The sequence below is a fragment of the Aplysia californica genome, unplaced genomic scaffold, assembly GCF_000002075.1.
Source record: "Aplysia californica isolate F4 #8 unplaced genomic scaffold, AplCal3.0 scaffold00113, whole genome shotgun sequence".
In the NCBI taxonomy this organism is placed as follows: Eukaryota; Metazoa; Mollusca; class Gastropoda; order Aplysiida; family Aplysiidae; genus Aplysia; species Aplysia californica.
Window position 1 is genome coordinate 1,428,048 of NW_004797383.1, and position 21,982 is coordinate 1,450,029.

General features: G+C 37.4%; 1 protein-coding gene across 4 annotated transcripts in view; it reads right to left on the reverse strand.

Annotated features, from left to right (window-relative positions):
- LOC101862025 (centrosomal protein of 112 kDa) overlaps positions 1 to 21,982 on the reverse strand; it is a 54,365-nt gene that overhangs the window by 11,311 nt on the left and 21,072 nt on the right. Inside the window, exons 1-17 of one of the 4 annotated variants that reach the window (XM_035969089.1) lie at positions 19,611 to 19,761; positions 19,109 to 19,226; positions 17,573 to 17,614; positions 16,038 to 16,168; positions 14,635 to 14,728; positions 13,181 to 13,286; positions 11,926 to 11,969; positions 9,619 to 9,688; positions 8,625 to 8,674; positions 7,471 to 7,557; positions 6,201 to 6,300; positions 5,737 to 5,855; positions 4,928 to 5,071; positions 4,313 to 4,467; positions 3,376 to 3,505; positions 2,772 to 2,864; positions 1,981 to 2,040 (exon numbers count right to left, since the gene is read on the reverse strand). In XM_035969089.1, the coding sequence (XP_035824982.1) occupies positions 1,981 to 2,040; positions 2,772 to 2,864; positions 3,376 to 3,505; positions 4,313 to 4,467; positions 4,928 to 5,071; positions 5,737 to 5,855; positions 6,201 to 6,300; positions 7,471 to 7,557; positions 8,625 to 8,674; positions 9,619 to 9,688; positions 11,926 to 11,969; positions 13,181 to 13,286; positions 14,635 to 14,728; positions 16,038 to 16,168; positions 17,573 to 17,614; positions 19,109 to 19,226; positions 19,611 to 19,729 (1,662 nt within the window). In that variant the 5' untranslated portion in view covers positions 19,730 to 19,761. Of the gene's footprint in view, positions 1 to 1,980; positions 2,041 to 2,771; positions 2,865 to 3,375; positions 3,506 to 4,312; positions 4,468 to 4,927; positions 5,072 to 5,736; positions 5,856 to 6,200; positions 6,301 to 7,470; positions 7,558 to 8,624; positions 8,675 to 9,618; positions 9,689 to 11,925; positions 11,970 to 13,180; positions 13,287 to 14,090; positions 14,124 to 14,634; positions 14,729 to 16,037; positions 16,169 to 17,572; positions 17,615 to 19,108; positions 19,227 to 19,610; positions 19,762 to 21,982 lie in introns of those variants that run through there. The other 3 variants (XM_013081073.2, XM_035969088.1, XM_013081074.2) reach the window with 3 other exon arrangements.

Below are 21,982 nucleotides of genomic sequence, written 5' to 3' on the forward strand. Positions count from 1 at the left end.
TTTGCGCCATCAATCTGGCGAGCAAACCAACCCAATGCCAATAGTCTTGTTTGGACTGAATCATCTTCTAGTCTAGCTAGATCTAGATCTAGATCTAGAGTAAATCAATCGTAAACACGGTCGTCAGATTATTTAGCTTGCTTGGTTCCGTAGCACCAGGTAGATAGATCTAGTATAAAAATTTGTGAAGGACTTTAAATCTTAGGCAGAGGCTATATATAGACATTCATCGATTCATCCAAAAACCCCTAAATCAAATAATATCATCTTACGCCTGGAAAAAGGGGAGGGGGGGGAGCCTTTGACCCGTAAAAGTAAAGTGCAAGAAAGGGGGGGGGGGTGGTGGAGAGGGTGAACCAATGTAAGATTACGCCTTTGTAAGGTGAAAAAATAATCAAGGAAAATATAATTTATGACAACGTAATTTTTAAAAATAACATTATAACATAAAAAGAGAGTTACTACACTATTCACTTAGAGAGTAAGTTCGAGTGGCGATACACGTGGACCTCGAGCGGCAAGCACGATATTGATATATGTGAGACAGTGTGGTGGAATCAGGCTCTCGTCAAAATAATCAAAGAGAAGAAACTTGCACTTTTCCGCAGGTTTGTCAATTTTTTTCACATTTTTGTTTTTTGGCTCAACACCTTTTATACCCATTAAAGAACTCATTTATGTGTGGATTTTTCTGAAAAACGTTGATTAAAAGTACAAAAAATGTAAATGTTTAGTTACCACGGACTCTTAAGCTAAGGATATAACTAATCTTTGGCGGCCATTTTTTCACTAGTTTTGCCTCTGAAAACAGGTGACTCCCACCTCCTTCTTCCGCACATATCTCGACTTGTATTCAAGATAAATGGATATTTTTTCATCCAAATAAAGACAAGTAAACAAGCTTTAAGATGATACCAATAACTCTACATGCCCAAAATTTGAGAGGGAAGAAAATTGTAAGGGGGGGGGGGCAAAAAGTCCCAAACAAAGTGTAAGATTATATTTGAACAGCCCCAAAACCACGCTGGTCACACCTTCCCAACGTCAACGAGAGTTTAAGGACCTGACGCTTGTGTCAGGGGACAAACTGTTTTTGTACACCATGCAACCTCCATACTCCATGCAGTTTTTTTTGGGTTTTTTTGTTTGGTATACTTCTGATTTTGATCTAACAAAACTCATGTTGGTTACTTTTGATTACAATGAGCATAGCAACAATGCATTCCAATAGTTCCGTGGCATTGTTTTAGCTATGTTTTGCAACTTTTCTTGCAACTTTTGCTAATTTTTCTTGCAACTTTTTGCAACTTTTGCTATTTTCAAATGCAACTTTCTCTGAGGACAGATATGCATACGAACATGTTAATATCCCCCCTTTGGGAAAGACCTAAAGACACTTCAGTCAGTAGCACTGCCAGAGGAGGAGGAGGAGAAGAAGAAGAAGAAAGAGAAGGAGGGATAATGTGAAAATAAGCAGTCCTTTATATTTAACTTTTTCAAACCCGCATAATGTCACTGACTTCAGAAACATTAGTGTCAGCACCAGTATGTGAAAACCAGGAAACACTTGTTAGGGAAAGAGGTAAACATGTGTGTACATGCTCTATCTCTCTCAGAATTTGGTCTCTTCATTGGTATATCTCTCTCTCCCTTTAAAGAATGTGCATTATAGTGTGCGCGTCTTGTGCGTGTGTTTGTATGTTTGCTCATGCGTGTGTGACAGTACGTGTATGTGTGTGTGTCTCCCTGTCTGTGTGTGCATGAACGTTTGTGTCTTTCATGTGAGCATGTGTGTGTACTTGTGAGACACTAATATAGAAGTCATTCCAAAGACAGAAAAATATATAAAGCAATGCAATAGACACATATTTCCATCCCATGCTGGTCATCATATCACACAGAGAATACTCAATCAGAATTTTGATATGTCTCAAAGTGACTCAAATATTCAATCTATCTGAACTACGCCTACAGCCTCACCTGTTTGTCATGAAGGTTCTCAACATGCACTTTGTCTTGTTGTTGCCCTTGCTCCAATTCCTGTCATAATAAAGTTTAAAAACAATGTCAAAAGGTAGTGGAAGGCGTTATGGCAAAGGCCTTCTCCAGTTTTGTCAGTATACATATGAACAATCACAATAACTGGTTGACAGTACATATGTAAAGAGCTTCAATCTTTCCTGCATGTATACGCTGTCTTTCTTTTAAGCAACAATATCCAACCATTATTGTACTTCACTGCTTTTCTTTAACACAGTTCAACTGTTGGTGACTATTCTGCGGAGGTCTGCCCAGTCTATTTCTTTTTTAACGAAAATATTATCTGGACCCCCAAAAATGGCCATTCTCGCGTCAACTATCTGTAAACTACAACTCAGTTTAAAATTAAACAAAACAACCAAAAGATTAGAACGAAAAAAGCAGGTCATGAAATCTCTGCAGGCATCTTAATAATTTGATCAACATTATGCAGAGTTTAAGAACATGAACAATATATAATGAGCTGGAAATTATATATTTGAGTATAAATTTTATTGAAGAACACAACAGACAAGATAACAGATCAAACCAAAATCAGATGTTTATTGAGAATAGAAGAGCTCCAGCCAAATTTAGGATTTACAAAGTCCATAAAATCAAAAGATATAACATTTCTTTTCCTTTACTAAAAAACTATCACAACATTCATAAGACTCAAGCAATTGGCTATTAATTTGTTTGGACACTACAAATATTTATCACACAACACGAAAAGAGAGAGGAGTACCGACCCTGATCTGTCTGTGCCTGTGATCTTCAGAGTCCTTCAGAGATTTCTTGAGCTGATCAACTTTCTCTTCCAGTTCTGATATTGAGTCGGCAGACTGGAACAGACAATATAATTAACAATATAGAAAAAAAACCTCTGACTTCAAAATTCCACAAACAGTCATATATCAGTCATATATATGTGTTAGTGTATGTTGTAAACTATATCATGGCCTTCCTCAAATTTTACTTCTTCTTTTTCTGTCTTTGACTATGTTAAAAATATAAAAAATTATTTTTTGTCTTTATGACTTCTCCAGAGCAGGAAACATAAGATAAAAAAATATGCCTGAAAATAATAGGATGAACTAGCATCTGATATGAGTCCAGAAAATTTGACTATATTTGACTAAGATGCAGAAGGTATGAAAGAAAATTACTCGTAGCGACTTTGAAGCCTGACATTTACGTATTCCTGTTTTAAAATTCATAATGAAATCTACACATTTACTGATGATTTGTCCACTCTGTCACCCCAACAGTCTCTAAGTCTTGGGCTATTGCAAATAATCTGATCTTGTAAAGAGAAAACTTTCCTCTGACCTTGAACTTCCCAGTTCAACTGACCTTGCTGGCTGCCATAGTGTGTTCCTGTTTGAGGAACTCCAGGCTTGCCTCAGTCTTATTCTTCAGCGTCCTCAGCTCATGTTCGTGTGTCTCCACAGCAACCTGGTACTCCCTCTCTTGTTGACCCATCCTGGAACATTGGCAGGCATGTTAAGTTGTTTATAAAAATTCTGTATAAGTTTTACCACCCCAACGACACACTTGGATTATTCAGGAGGCGGGTTGCTCCGACCCTGTTTTTCAGGGCCTACCCTGGCTTAGAGAGATAAACTATCCCAACAGAAAGATGGAAATACACTTCGTAGTAAAAGTTTTATTATGAAACAGAAGGGTGTTTTTTTCCCAGGGGTGATTCTGTAACTTATGACTGATTTTGCTTTATGGTTCGGTAGCCAAGAAAACCTCTGACTCTACTTTTTACTATAAGCCGAGAAGGAATTGGAGGAGCTTAACCCTTTGGTTTCATAAGCACACTTTCACTCTTCTGTACACCTAACTCACACTTGAAGATTTGGTGGTCTAAATCTAACAGTCCACCCAGAGGAACTCCAGTGCAATGGTCATGTATGCTCAGGGGCCTACAGCTGTAAGGATTAACTGTTACTGCCATATAAACTTCTTGTTTTTGACAAACTACAAACACATTTGAATCATCAAATGTCTTAGAAAGATAGCCCAGAGGTCAAGAGATTCTCACCAATCAATATTGGTAGTGAAAACCTTTACTTGAGAGACCATTGCAAAATTATATCCTTGAGCAAGATATGTTAACCCTAGCTCAGAAAGGATGCAGCACTATACTGTCTAGCAATGGAAAATGGTTTGTCATTATGAAAAAGTTATTACAACAATCGATTGTCTTCCCTTCTCTTCTTATTGCTTTCTCTCGGTTGAGCAAATACCAAGACAAGGTTAGAGAGCCTGGTGAGTGACCTACTTTTCCTTGAGTCTTTCATGTTCCCCTGTCAGTCTCTCCAGCCTCATTTGTGTCTCATTCCTCTCTTTCTCCACAGCTGACCGCTGGCTTAACGTGCTGTCCACTTCATTCATCAGCTGCTGGACTCGACTCTCCAGCTCTTTTATCACATTCGTCTGGGAAAAAGGTGAGAAGTTTTCAACATTTCTTAAAACACTTTACATGAAAAAGTCTACAAAAAATCTAGTAAAGGATACTTATTTTCTCTAGCTTGTCAGAACGAGGACGTTACAGCTAAGAAATGAACTCACAAAACTGCTCATAATTTTAATAGCTTAATTTCATTTCAAACTGTGAAGCTAACACTTTTTGCACAAGAACTGCAAAAACTAGTGAAGAAGGAAGGATGCTTTCCAGTGAAATTAACGCAAATGATGGTAAATTCGTTTTTGAGCTCTATTTTTATGAACAAGTTATCCAAAGACCAAATTGTAGTTCTGGTAAACACTGAATGCTATTAATAATATCAATTCATACCAGAGGAAGTAGGAATTTTTATTTCACTTTTAAATACTTTTAAAATAATAAATTTAGATGCATACGACGCTACAAAGCAGAAGAAAAGGAAAAACTGACTGTGGAAGTAGTTTGCTGACTGTACTCTGCCTCCATACGTTGCAGCCGACTGTTTGTGTCATCAAGGATTTCTTGGATGTTTTGAGTGTGTTGCTTTTGAAGGTCATATTTCTCCTGCTCAAACTCAGCCATGACATCATGAAGCTATGGAAAAAAAAAGAGGATTATCAATTTTTGATTCCAGTTTGAGGGTGAATTTTCCTCTATACATGAGGCAACTTTAAATGAGGAGGGTGTAAACAAACATGCGTCATTTTTTGAAAAATCCCTCAATGACTGAGATAACTAGGCTAAAAAATAAATAAAGTCTCGCAGACTTGGGAAAACATAATTTGGGGTAAGCGATCACGATTTTTCTCTGAATTTTTAAATGGGACCTACTTCTGGATACCCTGTGTATTACACTGAAAAGGTACCACTGACAGAGAATAGAAGCTGCAAATACTTGACCGTCATCCAGTTACGACAATGGTCTGAGTCGGATTTTGGCCAGATTCAAGATAACCAACTTTGTACAATGATCACCCATGTCATAAAACAACAGAAATAAAGAATAAGTAAAGAAATTCCCCCATGTTCTAAAACAGAAGTCATTATGGCCTGAACAAAGGAAATGCAAGATAGAAGAAGGATTTTGTTCTTTATTTTGCCAAAAGTATGATAAACGACTTGCTATTATAAGCTACCACATCAGAACTCCACCCCTCCAAAAAGCAAGGAAAAGCATGTAGAGTGTGCTTGTGAACATTATTTTCAACCTGTAGAAATTGATATAAAGAAACTCAGTTGAGAAGGACTGAAAAACTCACCCGTTTTTCAAATTCACTTCTTCTGGTTTCATTAGATTCATCCGTCATTTTCTTAAGCTCAGCAATCTGTTTATCCTTGTTCTCTGTAATGTATTCTGTCTCTTTGATCAGGGCTTGAACTGGAACAACAGAAAACATTGGCTTAATCTCTGCTTGTGCTTTCAACTTCCACTTTCCATACTGGTGCTTACTGGGAAGTTAGTTCATTTGAAAGACTTTGATTTAACATTATCATGACAAGTATAAGACACTTAGAGCATTTCTTACCCAAAAAGTAACAGCTTAAAGACAGATCAAAACAGACACACAAACACACACTCACATACACAAACTTTGACTCACACACATACTAATATATACTCACACAAAAATACACGCAGACACCATTGTAAAGACAAATAGTTTAAAAAACCATCTCTACTTTCTTTTGAGATTTATTAAAAATTCATGACCTGCTTCCTTACCTTTTCTCTCCAATTTGGCAATAGTGTCCTCCATTTCTTTGCTCTTTGCTCTGTAGTGGTTTTTGACATCTTCAATTTCTGTATTCTTCCTATCTAAAATCTGTAACAATACACAATAAAAATGTTCAAAGAGAAAGAAAGTTACTAAAAAACTACAGAGATCCTAAAAAGGTCATAAATCAAAAGATAACACTTTTTCACAATCTTATCAAAGGAACACATTTGATTTTTCTAAATTATCCTTCATAGTCTTGCTACATATACGAAACAGTCCAAAAGGCTGCATTTTTTTGCAAATGCTGTTATAATCTTTCCCTTTGTTTAATTATCACAAAGAAGTTGTTATTATTTAATTCATGTTTATGAACCCTTTCATACACGTAACAGTAACAAGCTCAACATCTCTTTTTAATCTCAGTTTCAATAGTTTTTCAAAACTCTATTTAAGTAATATACAAAAATGTTAACATTTTTTTTAAAAAAGCAAAATATTTTGTAAAAAAAATTATTGAGAGATAAGATTCCTCTGAGTTTAACACTTACAGTACTGAAGGCTCATTTAGGGAAAAAACCCTTGGGTACCGCACCAGTTTAGAACGCTGAAGCCGTGGTAGAATTTATTTTAAATTAGAAAAACCTTGGCAGCCAAAGAAACACGCTTTAAAAATTCAGAGAGGTTCATCAACCATTCAGCTATCATAAAGAGTGACTTCCTTTGGTATTTACTTCAGTGCAGTGTGTCCATTCGTTGTTTAATTACGTTTAGTGTGCCTGGTTGCGTCGGCGACTTGCACATACTACGGCCTGGTAACTAAATTCACCGACGGTACTGTAAGTGTTAAAAGTATAAACATCATAATCTGTGGATATGTCTGCCACAGACCAGGAGGCACAAAATCACAAATACTGACCATTCATCTTGGGACACCTTAAAATTAACCGGCAAAGGACAAAAACATACTTCAAATGTTTCTTTAAAAATGTTAATACAATAAATTGTATCAATCTTACAAAAAAAAAGCTAAGAGGAAACATTCAGTAGATATGAGCACTGCCCGCTGTTTACACATTTGGCTAATCAAAGTTGTGTTGGGTAGTGAAATATGGGTGTGAGGCCATAAATCTTGGTACAGGTACCATTCCATCACATTCAGTCAAGTATCTCCCAAATACAAACACATTTCACACACACATACACGAACTTATTTGAACACATCTCCCACTCCACATGCTAAAACATCTCCCACACACACAAACACACAAGCCTCACCTTCTGAACAGCAGCATCATGCTTTTGCTGCAGTTTGAGTTTCTCTTCATGAAATTTTGCTTCGATCATTTTCGTTCTCAATGCCACCTGAAAAGACAATCAGGTGCAAATAAACATAGTAAATGATATAATAGTGTTCCCATTTATTATAGCATATCCCTCCTACAAAGTGGGCTCCATATGCACTTAACATCTTATTAAGATCTTAATACCATTACATCTCACTTCAATACTTCAAGTACCACTATTCTTGTCATGCCCCATTGTGGCCAGAAATATCAATAGCCCACAGTCTCTCCGACATAAAGAGCAGTGCCCTCTCTGGAGGGGAGCCACTGATAAATCACAACCTCTTTGGTACAGAGTAATTTGTCTTCTGCCCATCTCACTTTCATGCCAATTTGCTGACCAGGTGTCAATCCTGTCTGGCAAAATTATAGAACCAAAAAACTGAAGTGTGGGCCAGCTCTGTAAATGATCTATTTATGTTTTAAAGGGCTTTTAATTTGTACAAAAACACAATTCTTGAAATTACTTTGTTAAAAAAAAACAACAATAAAAGAATAACAACATAAAAACTAATGAGTTGCTCCCTTGAGGGGTAATAATTCTTTATTTTCTCTCTGTCATCTCAGTCTGCTATGCTCTTTCTCAACACTAAATGACAGGTCTCCTGTCTGTTTGCTTCTCTTCACTCAAACCTCAGTGGTTCAGCAGCATCTACAGACTTTTAAACCACAACATAAAAACTATTTAGGAAAAAGGAGCAGCTCATTCTGGACAGCACAGTTTAGTAACAATAATCATACTCAGGAGCAAGCCAGAAGTTTTATTTTAGGATGGAAAAGAATCTCCTTCTTTTTTGTAGATTTATTGGCAACCCAACAATTCGGCTATAGACCAAGTAAGTGAAATTTAGAATAATTTACTTTGTCTGCATAGAATCAATTTGAAAAACTTTTAATGATTCTTTTAAACAAACATTATTAAGACATTATTTTAATGAACATAAGACATGACGTCAAGAGAAAAAAGAGTGACTGAGGTGAGTAAAAAAACTACATTGGGGTCGCTCATTTTTTCGTGAGACAGCAATAACATGTTCTGCAAGAAAGTAACTTCATTTTAGTACAGCAATATTTTTCAGTGAGTACCTCTCTGTCAGAAGGTTTACTGTACGATGGCTCATCATAGAAGGTGGTTCCTGTAAAAACAAACAAACAGACATAACATTTTGATTAATTCTTATCACTTAATAATTACATCACCAGCAGCTTCATTTTCATTCTGAATTATGTCAGAGTTTTTTAACCGATGAGTGCTGAAATATCTTGAACTTTCTGCACTGCGGCCATCAGCAATAGCATGTAGTGTGATAATGCGTCCTATGTGATGTTGAAGTAACTTCTAAAGTAATGAATATATGCATTGCACAAGCTTTTGTAAAATAAATTTCCCCATGGGGGTTCAACAAAAAAAATGGTATTTTAAATATGTGGTGTAGCCATAATGAGTTATTAGCTATTTACCAACACAGATTAGTTTGCATCACAAACCACTGCCAGCAAGCATATTATCATACCAGCAGCTTTCTTTCTGGAGGGTTCAGAAGTCTATTAAATTTTTACTAAACTTTCAAAAAATATTTCAGTTATTCTTTCTCATGCATATGATCTCAATTCTTAACTAGCATTGTTCTTACTACAGCAAAGCATGCTCAGAAGGAAAATAAAACGCGTAACTTCTGGTTTCAAGCGATGACTTTGATGAAACAAACCAACCCTTATTGGCAACTGTGATGTAAACACGCTCTTTCACTATAGTGCATAGAAGATGTGAGTTTGGTTATCACACGAGGCAGCTATTTTATTGAATAGATCCATCTGTCTTCTTGAATATTTTATCTCATTCAGCCAGAGTTCAGGGCTGAAGCAACCCCCCCCCCTCCACATAAAGATCTAAACCATGTTTATGGGTGCTTAAGAACTTTACAATTACAACTATGACTACCAGCTCTGACCTCATCGCATTAACACTGAGTAGCTGAATTGTACTACAAGAGTACTTTCAAACATTAAATGTTTTACCCACAGAAACACCATCATCTCACATAACAATAAATCAGCTATTGTGCCAGGAAGGGGATACCTTTTGGCAAGGAGAAATTCGATGTCACTGAAGAGGAAAAAGGCTTGCTCCAGTCTGTGTCATTTCCAGTCTGAGGAAAACAAAAATCCCACTTTTAACCTTCAAGTGTTTTACACTTATGGCTCAAATGATATTAAGGGAAAATAAAAGATCAGCTCCCACCTTCTAGCTTAGTCTGACTATAGGGAAGCTAATCGACGCAATAATAGTCATTATATGCAAGGTTAAAATCAAGCCTAAATATCAGAAAGAAAAAAACCCCAATCTACGCTCTACTTCACGTCGCAATAACAGTTTAGGGTTATCACAAATCTAAAGCATTGTTTGAGAAATCACCAAAAGAATAATTGTTTCATATGCTGAAGGCAGAATCATCATTGCACACACAAGAACATTTGTGCATGCATACAGATAGACAAACAGATACACGTACATACATCAAATACACTGTAAGAAACAAACTTTAATATACTCATGCATGTAAGCATACGCACGCAAACGTACACACACAAACACACACTCACATACACACATTTATATACACATTTGGCAACATATTATTTCTCTTTGATATTCATTCTTAAATATAAAGATGAAAAAATAGTTACATGATGCTCTACTCATTGATGTAAGCAGCAAAATAACAAAAGGGTGAACAAAATATATATGAAAAGGAAGCATTAAGAACGAACAGGAGATGGTCTGTGTTTGTGGATTTTTTGTTGCTTTGTCAGCAAAATATCAGACAAAAGAGTATGTAAAAATAGAAAACAACTTTATGAGCTTAAACTCCAGCTGGTAAAATTAAATTAATAGGAGGTGATGAAAAGGTTTCCAAACTGAGAGCTGAAATAAGACTAGCAGTAATGCAAACATTAGTCCTGCAAAACTTCAGTCGTTCATTTCAGTATCATGGGAAAGAAGGACACTATTAGATAGACCAATTATTCTTTTAGACAAAAAAAACCCCTCCTTACAACTAAACAAAGCAGTTAGATGAATTGTTTTATGTTGAAGAGAGACTGATTGAAAATCAGTATTCTACTCCATCTATTCTTGCTGATTAGAAAAGAGAAGAGATCTTACACACAATTAAATATCACATTTAGGCAAAAGATACATGAAGACGAAGTAGAATTAACAAAACAACAGCACAATGCCAATCAAACACCCACACTTATCCTAGACACAAAGAGACAGATTCCCTGATCAAAGTCAAAGTATATGTAAAGGTGGAGATCTTTTATACGGGCATGATAATTAAATGATGCTCTGACACTGTATTGTAAGCCAAGTAGTATTTGCTCTTAATATGTTGAAATAAAGCAACTGTGCCTGACTACAGTTAAGACTTAAGACGTTAAATGTTTAAGTAATTTAGAAACATATAAGTTTTCCTTTTTCTCTCTCTTGAAAGTCTCTTCAGTAATTATTTGCTTATAACACAGAAAAGAAGAAGTAAAACTTTAAAGCAATATAGTCCTGTTCACATTTATGCAAAACAAGACCTCACACAGAAATATAATGACTATCGCTATATGCAAAAACTGAAAACCTGATTTTGATGAGGGATAGTACAGTATCTTTTTCGCTTCTAGAATTGAATAAACTTAAAATGAAGGGTGGAAGTAGAAAAGAAACGTTAATACAAAACAACAAACAGATGTGCAATGTGATGATGTTAGTGGAATAATTGTGTACATGGCTTCAGTCTTCAGAAACGAGAATAAAGGAGGGAGAAAAAAGACAGAACATGCTGACTGAAACTTGCAGGCTTGAAATATAAAAATATCGTAATTTGTAAAGGCAATATATGTTATTAAAAAATACAATAGGAACCATGACAAGAAAAATGGTTTTAAAAAAGACACAATAACTACAATCTACAGCAAGGAGCAACAATACAAAAAGCCGAAAAAATAACTTATTCAAAATGTTAGTAATGTAGTAAATGTTAGGATATATTGCATTACATATATGACAAGCATATAAAGTTACAATCACAGATAAAAGTTAAGTCAGACACTTTCAGAACTCCAATATGTCACGTTGAGGACACTGCGTTCTTAACCTATTTAAGACTCATTTTGGCAAGACATCAAGTTCATGTAAAAAAAAAAAAAGACACGATCTGTTACAAAGCTGTAGGCATATGTAAAAAAGAGGACAAGAAATTATCAAGATAGACATATTAGTTTTAAAAAATAAGCCATAATTGAAATTGAGGGGAAAATGTGTAAAACAGTTGAGTGGAGGTTTATCCTAACAGACTGTAGTGCTACATTGTCAAAGTTGTGGTAGACTTACGTCCCTGTGCCTGTGGTCTTCTTTGGGCTCTCTCTGCCTTACATCTGAGGTGAAGGGTTTAAATGTCGTCAGGACCATAGCCATATGAAGGCACTATGTCAGTCAGTGAACTATGTTGTTTTTTTTACAATTGAAAAAAAACAACCCATTTAGCCTGCTTTAAAGACCTCCCGTCCAAAATAATCACCTGTAGAAACAACCACTTCTCTTCTTGCGTTTTGTCTATATTATAATGATACTGTCCAACAGGAACATCTGTAACAGATTGTTACTTTTCTCCTCGACAACAGGCGGAGTTCTTGAGCCAGTTCAATTGTACTTCAAAAATGTTTACAGAATTTAAAAGCTGAAGTTACAAACTATACTGTCCACACACACCTTCACCGTGGGGCATTGACCACAGACCAATCAAACACAACATTGAGATTTGAAGGGACTGAACAAGGCCTGCTACAAAACACGAACTCTGTAGTGAAGGTTCATGATACCAATGTAGGATCTCTTTCGGCCTACTTTTTACACAGTTTCCAAATTTGTATCACAGAATTTGTTATAACAGACAAGATTCATCATTACCAAATATAGCTAAGGAAACTTTTCCCTGGTACACTGAAGCCCACTTCAAAGCCTAACTATTCCATATCATTTAGGTGACTTTTTTTATGGAGGTCTCTTAAAGACAGATAAATACTAGAAACATTCTTGCATTCCAACAGGAAGTCACATTAAGAAGAGTAATACAATTTCAAAACAGCTATAAAATCTTCTTCTTTACATTGTTGATGACACTTCACAGATAGGACAGAGATCTAGGTAAATAGACAAAAGGTAGTCTCTCTCATCTATAAGGGCCACAACACGAGTCATCAAAAACCCATAATCAAAAAATGTAATAATTACTTGAGACCCAACAGGGTGAACTAAGCCCTGAATGCAATTTATTTATGTCTAACACTAAAATTAGAATCTGTCCAACGAACTTAAAAAACCCCAGACTGCTATCAAAAACAACTTCACATATATCACAAAGATACACATACTCTATAAATGTCATTGTGAAAGTTTAAAAATCTTTCAGTTCCTATCTGGATGGGTTAAATAATTAATCATATTACATGATCACAGTTCACCAAGTCGCACAAAAAAGGCTATACAAACATTTTTAAGAAGATAAAGTATTTCATTTTACTTGACAAAACAAACTATTCAAATTAACAGAACATTGCGAGCAATACGCAGCTTTCATCGCAGCTACCTGGAAGTTGTCTCTTTTCTCTGTCCCCGGCAGGAGACTGGTGACTTCTGGGGCGTCTGTGTACAGGGGGCGGTGGCGATAGCTTCACCTCTATACTCAAGTCATCCTACACACATGTAACACACCATAAATAACCTAAATTTTTTGGTGTTTATTCCAAGTTATTAGTTGCAAAAGCCTGTAACAAAGATCTCAAGAAACATGGAGGAAGGAAGTGGGAGGGGGGGGGGGAGAGAGAGAGAGAGAGAGAGAGAGAGTGAGAGAGGAAGGAAGTGGGGGGGGGGGGGGGAAGAAAACAAGAAACACACAAAAATACAAGTTTTTTCAAATGTTGCGAAAATAAAAAGACTATCTCTTGAAAAAAACAAAACATGTCCGTCCCACTTCTACAATTCAATAAATGAATTTGATCTTAATAACCTTTTTCATAAGCAACAGTACAAAAAAAGGCCAGCCCAACATTGAACAAACAAAACAAAAAAGCCTGAGAAACAACAATGAACATGGAATTGAAGAGTTCCAGCTAGAGCAAATCAACAAGCAAACAGTCTCTGAAGAAATCTAATTAGTGACATTTAATTCAGAGTCAATTAACTGTGCATTTTCATGTATCTTAGGAGCAAGATTTTAAAAAAAAATGTATTGGGGGGGGGGGCAGGCAAAAGAAGGGAAAGTTTTTAAAATCCTGACTTTCCAACAAGTAAAGATATAACCAAATGTTGGTAATTGCTGATAAGATCTGATTAACCCTTATAGATTTACAAGTTAGCTTAATCAATTTGCCTCTTTAGACCAACGTGTATTTCTTATTCTATTTCACCCATCGGTTATTATTATCATGAGAGTGAGTGTGGCTGTTGTCTGATACCAGTGAAACTCTCCATGTGCGAGGTACACCAAAATCATTTACATCACACTGAAACGTCCAGTCCCATAAACCAACCTTTACACCGGTACAAGGGATAAGCATGTTAAAACATTTAAGATTGAATAGAGTTAGAAACAAAACGAATAGGTCTAAAAACATAATCAAACCTACAAAACTGAATAAAAAACCTTAAATGAATAATATCTGAGGTAACAGTATACTTTGAAAACACTCAAATGAATACATAGAGCAGAAACACATAAATGTAGATAAATACAAAGATAAGTTATATGATTAAAGTGAATTTCTTCAGATGTTCAGTCAACTCTTTAGTGGTATGGTGACACTTCATATTTTTGTTTTGCTAGATAGGTGTTCACAGCAATTCTATAGCCAAAGCTCCAATGAAGATTGAATCTTATGGCATTGTATTTCACAGCACAATTGACAGTGGAAGGTCAAAGGGAGACAAATATGTTGGATAATAAAACTCTCACCACACTGTGTAATGTCAGAGATAAAGGAAGTACAAAAGAAATAAAAGGAACAGGCATAATAATAGACAACATCAACAGGCAATACTTACAGCTGAGTAGCCTCTGGTCCTGGGAAATTCTGTTTGTCTGATCGGGGACAGGGAGGGGTCTTTGTCCAACGTGTGGCCCATACTGCTGTGAGGCCTGAGATAAAAACAGAAATCACAGTTATTCACCTTTGTCCATACACAGCTCATAGTTATATATGTGTTTATCTAAGCCATACACAGCTCACAGTTATATGTGTTTATTTAAGCCATACATAACTCACAGTTATAAGTGTTTATTTAAGCCATACATAACTCACAATCATATGTGTTTATCTAAGCCATACACAGCTCACAGTTATATGTATTTATTTAAGCCATACATAACTCACAGTTATATGTGTTTATCTAAGCCATAAATAGCTCACAGTCATATGTGTTTATCTAAGCCATAAATAGCTCACAGTCATATGTGAGGCATCGTGGTAGAATCAGGCTCCCGTCAATTTTTGGGCATGTTGAGTTATTGGTATCATCTTACAGCTTGTTCACTTGTCTTTATTTGGATGGAAAAAATATCCATTTATCTTGAATACAAGTCAAGATATTTGCGAATGAAGGAGGTGGGGGTCACCTGTTTTCAGAGGTAAAAGTAGTGAGAAAATGTCCGCCAAAGATTAGTTATTTACTTAGCTTAAGAGTCCGTGGTAACTGAAAATTTACATTTTTTGTGCCTTTCATCAATGTTTTTCAGAAAAATCTACACAGAAATGAGTTCTTTAATAGGCATGAAAGGTGTTGAACCAAAAAACAAACATTTGATAAAAATTCATAAACCTGCAGAAAAATGCAAGTTTCTTCACTTTGATTATTTTGACGAGAGCCTGATTTCACCACGCAGCCTCACATATGTGTTTATCTAAGCCATAAATAGCTCACAGTCATATGTGTTGATCTAAACTGTGGTTCATACATAGCTCATATTTACATGTGTTTATTTAAACCATACAAAGCTCATATTTACATGTGTTTATCTAAACCATATAAAGCTTATATATATAGGTGTTTATCTAAGTCATACAAACTCATATTTATATGTGTTTATTTGAGCCATTCAAAGCTCACTGACATAAGCGTTTATCCAAAATGTGGTCCATATGTTGCTCAGAGTTATGTAGTTAATTGTGTATGTCAGCTCAGTACATAGCTAATACTTATACACATTTGTCCAATGTGTGGCCCAAGTATAGCTAAAATAAACATGTATACTATGCTTATTCAACAAGTTTCTCATACATACTTCACAACAAGAAGGAGGAGGAGGAGGAGGAGGAGGAGGAGGAGGAGGAGGAGGAGGAGGAGGAGGAGAAGAAGAAGGAGAAGAAGAAGAAGAAGAAGAAGAAGAAGAAGACAGAATGAAGCCTGTACAAAACAAAACAAGATGGGGATTAGCTAGAGGCCAGTACCTGTCCCTGAAGTCGCCCACACTGGACACCCAGGTGGAGGTCGCCGCTGGATTCCCCAACGCTTTGCCCAAACTGGCGGAGCCGACCGACTCCCCTAGCTCTCCTTCCACCCAATCTGGCAGGTGCTCAGTCTGAGGGAAAAGTATTTGCAGGGGAATGTTATAGGAAATAAGGTTGTGGAATAGTAGCTTAGAAGATTTTTGAAAAACATATTATTTAAATGCATTTTCGTTTTGTTTTTACAAGAGTTTTACGGCACTTGCAACACAATTATGTCATATAAGTACCGAAGATTGGAGGGGTTACGAGACAGTAACAAACACAAAAAAGGAGGGGAGATATGGACGATATATGTTTGATAGAAAAGAAGGAGCAAACCACACCAGCGCACCCGTCAACCACCCAGTTTAATGTTTTATGTCACCATCAACACAAGTTAGATTATTAAGGAGGAGGGCTGCTTTCACCCTACTTGTAAGTTCCAATCTGGGCTGAATGGGATGTAAATCATCCCAGTAAACAAACGGAAATAAAAGACAAAAACTTTCCCATGTGAGAACGGAACTCACTTCTTGGGTGCATCAAAAGAGAGCCTAACCAAGACACCACAGCCGCTGGTTCAAGGTTATTCAAAACAATAAATCATCAGAGTTCCCACAACTGATTAACGCACGCAAGGATTCTCTCTACCACTAACCAGGTAAAGTGTAAAACATAAGTACATCAGGCCCACAATGTGAAAGAGACTTTCTTTTTCCTCAACATAAACATATCATCGATGTTAGGTCTGTTAGCAGAACAGTTACAAAAAAATCAACCCTGCTAATACAATTTAGTGCAGTGAGACTTTTGCACTCAGAACCACACCTTGAACATTAGTTGAATTGTAATGATGCAAAAAAGATCAGTCAGTAATGTGAAAAATGTTTTATTACATGGGATGTCACACCATGATAAACTATGCAAGGAAAAAAATGAATATAGCAAAAAACTATCTGCACGATCATCATCTTTAAATGCTCGGAAACTAATAAGCCACTAAAAGAGATAATAATATTACACTTATTGTAGCATAAATCTTCTTGCCAAAAACTGTCTACTTTTTACATGTTAATTGACCTTTCTGGTAGTCCATCTTTGAATTCTTGTCATCAAAAGTTCATCATTTAAAAAACAATTAATGTATCATATTAATAACTTCCCCCCCCCCCCCCCCAACAAAACACATGCACATACACACATACATGCACGCGCACACACATACAAACACACACACACACACATACACACACAAAAACAACCAAGCAGCTGCAGACCTACACACCACCTTGTCCAGTATCATAAGCTTGCAGACACCGTTGAAGTATGGTGGCCAAAGTTGCCAAAGTCATTTAACCTAGTAGACCTAACTGGATAAATATTGTTATGGTGCAATATTTTTATTTTTAAACCCTACAGATTTGAATGAAGCAATTATTTGATACAACTCTAGTGGTGAGAAGGAATGTGACAAGATATAAAAAAAGCACACACACCTGGTGAAAGTCAGCTGAAACAGGGTCATCCAAATAGATAGACTGTAAAAAAATGTGTGAGAACAGCATTTGGTCAGGTGAAATGTGAGCAGAAAGAATTTAAGTCACGTGCATTCAATTTGAAAAAAAAAAGTGAACCAAAAACCACTTGTCAAAGCATCAGTGATGGAAATAAATTAACCTCACAAAATTAGTGAGTGCAACCGCAAAGCAGAGTGACTGTGGAAAGCACAAAACTCCACTTGACCTGAACAAAAAACTCAAAATGTACAAGAATATCAAGGAGATTAAAATATTTTTTAAAAAATCTTAATCTGTGGGATACATCGCACAAACCTAGAACTTAACAAAAAATATCTGCAAGCCAATATAAAACAAGTGTCTCTGTAATTAATGAGAGATGCATCGGTGAGAGAGAGAGAGAGAGAGAGAGAGAGAGAGAGAGAGAGAGAGAGAGAGAGAGAGAGAGAGGTGGGAGGGGAGGGGGGACTGGAGAGGGACATACACATAGCGATGGGGTGGGTGGGGGGGGGGGGGTGGAACCATAGAATGTTTACTGGCAGAAGATGGAATAACTTAGACTTGAATCACATTTTTCATTATGTAGGTCAAGCAAGGGGAGGAATTTAAAGGTGAGCCAACCGCATATATGAAGTAGAATTCACTTACCAGCATAACAACCTCAGCAGCTGGGAAATTCCTAGACTTCAATTAATAAGGCAATCTAGATACTGCTCAAAGAAAATGTGTGCGTGCATAAACAAAAACAAACTTAGCATTTCGTCCAGATTTAAACTAGAAAAACGGATAAAAAGGAGCAATTACGAGAAGCTATAACTGACTAAAATAGACACACATGAACAAAATCAAAGGCACAGAACCCTGAGGATAGCATGATGAGGAACAGGGACAGCAGATGGTTAGGACATAAGTTGGAATCAGGTCTGACACCCTCAAATGAATCACTTTCTGTTAGAAGAAAAATACAAAACACAGTAGCAAGTGAAGACATAACATTTTGCTCGCCATTTCTAGGGTACACAATAGGTATATTAACTTCTCCCCTGCTTGTGTTGAGGCTGCTAGGTTACAGTTTGGCTTTACGTTATCCTGCAGCTGACAATTATAATCACTTCTCGTTAACAGAAGATGATGCCACCCACAGCCACGTTACCAAGCCAGGATTTCAAATGTACTCTGTCAAGTACTTTAAAAAAAAGTAGGTCAGGTCGTCTGTCAAGATCAACCTGTACAAAGAAGGATACATCGTTTAAGCAGAAAGACAGAGAGACAAGGTAATAACCCCTCTCCCCCACACGCAAACAGGAATGGAACTCAGGTCTTCTGCGTGTTACGGTGAAACGCCTAACCACTACTCCACAGACACCGATTCTGTGACCTGTGATAAAAGCTCCCAAAAGTAGGAAACTAGAATTAGTATAGGATAACACTCTTCTCACAAACACACCATTAACGAGACACGAGAAGGTCAAAGATGTTGACTTTTACTGCAGTAAAAGAAAATGAAATGCCAACCATGTATGGCGGAAGCGGCCTAAGGGCACCCTCCTCCGGTTTGTGGTCAAAAGGCGAACTCAAGGAGCCCTTTTTCAACATCTGGAGCATCAGCTGGGCGTAGGTGTTGCGAATTTTTCTGGCGAAAGAATACACAAATAGACAGGGCCATAGTACACAGTGTGCCAGGGTCATGGAGTCATATTGTATTTTTCAATTCATAAATTTCATTGACCAAAAAGGCACCAATGTTTATAAGCATGTCTACAAACACACACGAAAATGCAACATGGCCATGAACATTCTCTCTCTCTCTCTCTCTCTCTCTCTCTCTCTCTCTCTCTCTCTCATACACTCACGCGTGCGTCCACACACACACACACACACACACACACACACACACACACACACACACACAAAACACATACAAGTACACACAAACACACACATGCGTGCATCACTGCAAGGTCGAATTTACGCCTATATAGCGTGCCATGAATAATGACGTCAGTATCCCGCAGACCTTTGGTTGAGCAGTGCTGTGACACAAGACACTGTATCGTATCCATCATTAAGGGAATTCCTGAATTTCGTAGAGTAACGTTTGTACAAGGTCATTGTGCGTGTCTCTCTGAGGATCATCGGTGGCTGATCCACTCCAGTATGGCGCTTCATTGTCGCACACAGAACGATTGGGGAAAAATTGTTACGGAGTATTCCGGTCTTTCGGCTGGGATGTTGTTTCCCTTTAATCTCGGGTTGGCCCTGATAGGCAAGGTTGGAAGCCCGCCTACTACATTATCCCTAAACGAACTAGACTGTGTCAATATGGGTGTAAAAACAACTACGTTAAAAAAGTATCAACAGGCGTCTGTGGTGCAAGGATTAGTTGGTGAGCTGCTCAATACAAGATGCGTGGGGATTTCTACATTACTACTAAAGAGACACTGTGTTCTAACCAGCCGTATTTTTTGGCCCCGGTGTAGATCATAGTTTTCCAAGGAGCTTTGAAGCACCGCCCATCCCCGGGTCGTGAAATAGTCTTTCCAAACTTCTTTTGTTCTTTATAATTTTTGTTTCACTTATTTGCGTACGGGGGAACCTCAACGAAGTTATACAAATATATCAGTACAAGAGGACCCCAAGCAGGTAAAGTCTGAGAACTCCAGAAAACAACAGGTAGGAGGCCAAAATTCTGAACCGTAGAAAAGGGACATTACCATACGCCACTTGAAGTCAAAGATTGCGGTTTCAAGACAAAGAAGGCCGAAAACGTGTGTAAGGAATGTCGGATAGGGCGGCCTTTGAACTCAAGAAATTGATTTATTTACGCTGAATACACTGATAAGTGCAATGAAAAAGCAAAAAAAGGTATGCAATACATTTTTGTCAAGAGAAAACAAAGAGACACCAAATGTACATGTAGTCACTGACATTGTTTCTTACACAACGTAGTTCTAGCTCGAAATAATCGACAACATATCGAGTACGTTCCATGTTCACACACGGCAGCGCGAGAACAGTCTGAAAGAAGGAAATCATAGTAACCGGAGAAGGGGTGAGGGGCTGGGGGGGGGGGGGGGTCCCTGGAAGGGGGGGGGGGGGTACAAAGCAAAGAGCCATCGAGATGAAGGACCTGTATTTTGGGGGTTCGTTGACTGCATACCCGCTGTTGTCGTCGTCGTCGTCGTCGTCGTCGTCCTTGTTGTAACAGTTGCTGTTGCTGATATTGTTGTTGAAGTCCTTGATGTAGTTGTTGTTGTAGTTATTGCTATTGTTGCTGCAGTAGTCAAAGTCGTATTTGTTAATGTATTGTTGTTGTTGTTGCTGTTATTGTTTAATGGAAGTGGTGTTGGCCAACGCATTCAATGACACGGACAAATTGTTCTCCTCCATAAGTTCCGGTCTACGCGGACTCCGTTGACTTGACTTCACATATTCCCATGATGAGCATTCTGTGATGTTGCTAATAAGAGAAGCAAGCGACCTTACTCTTTTTCTCCCTGCCTTACTCTTATTAGTCCTTATGATTATGAGGCCAGTTTATTGTTTGTACCGCATACACTACATATCTTTATGTTCTTTTATTTTTTAAATAACCATAGAAGTTTTCTTGCTGTCTCCTAGTAATTAAATATGATTTCATGTATTTTTCCATCAGCCCAACTGACCCAGTGTAGTCTCCTTAAAAAAAAACCCATCTCAGTTTCTCAGCTACTTCAGTTCCTTTTCGATTATATTTTTTTGCGTACAGGATTCGCTGCTAGAATCTATGTAAGATAATGGCCCACGCAAGACACACCAACAGTTTCACTTTAAAGTTGATGTTATTCAGTTGGAACATTCAGCCTTCGGCCAAGCCTATTTTGTTCTGTCTTTGGAACATGACCCATTTGTTCTCGCAAGACCAAAAAATTGACATGACTTTGGGCACAAAGCATACAATCACACAGCGACAAGACCCACGTCGACATTGATGAGGTGAGTTCTCCGTGACAAAGAGTCTTATCTCCTATGTTTGTTTATTCACTTTAAGCAAATTCGCTAAGGGAGAGAGAAGCAAATCGGCATGATAGCGGTCATCTAGGGGTCAGGGAAATCCAGAAATGGAGACAGAGGCAACAGAGGGATAGCTAAGTGGTAGAACTTGAAATGACACTCTCTAACCACCCGTCAGATACCAACTCCAGCATCCCCCTCCCCCATGGGCAGTGCTATTGACTGAAGTTGTCTTTAGGCTATTCCAAAAGGGGGGAGGGGGGGATATTAGCATGTTCTTATGCACAGTAGAATTGTAAATGGGCTGATTTATCAATGTCATACTCACACTGTGCCGAAACAACATAGGGGAACTGCTGCTTTTTCTTTCTTCATCCTTACTATCGTCATTTTCCC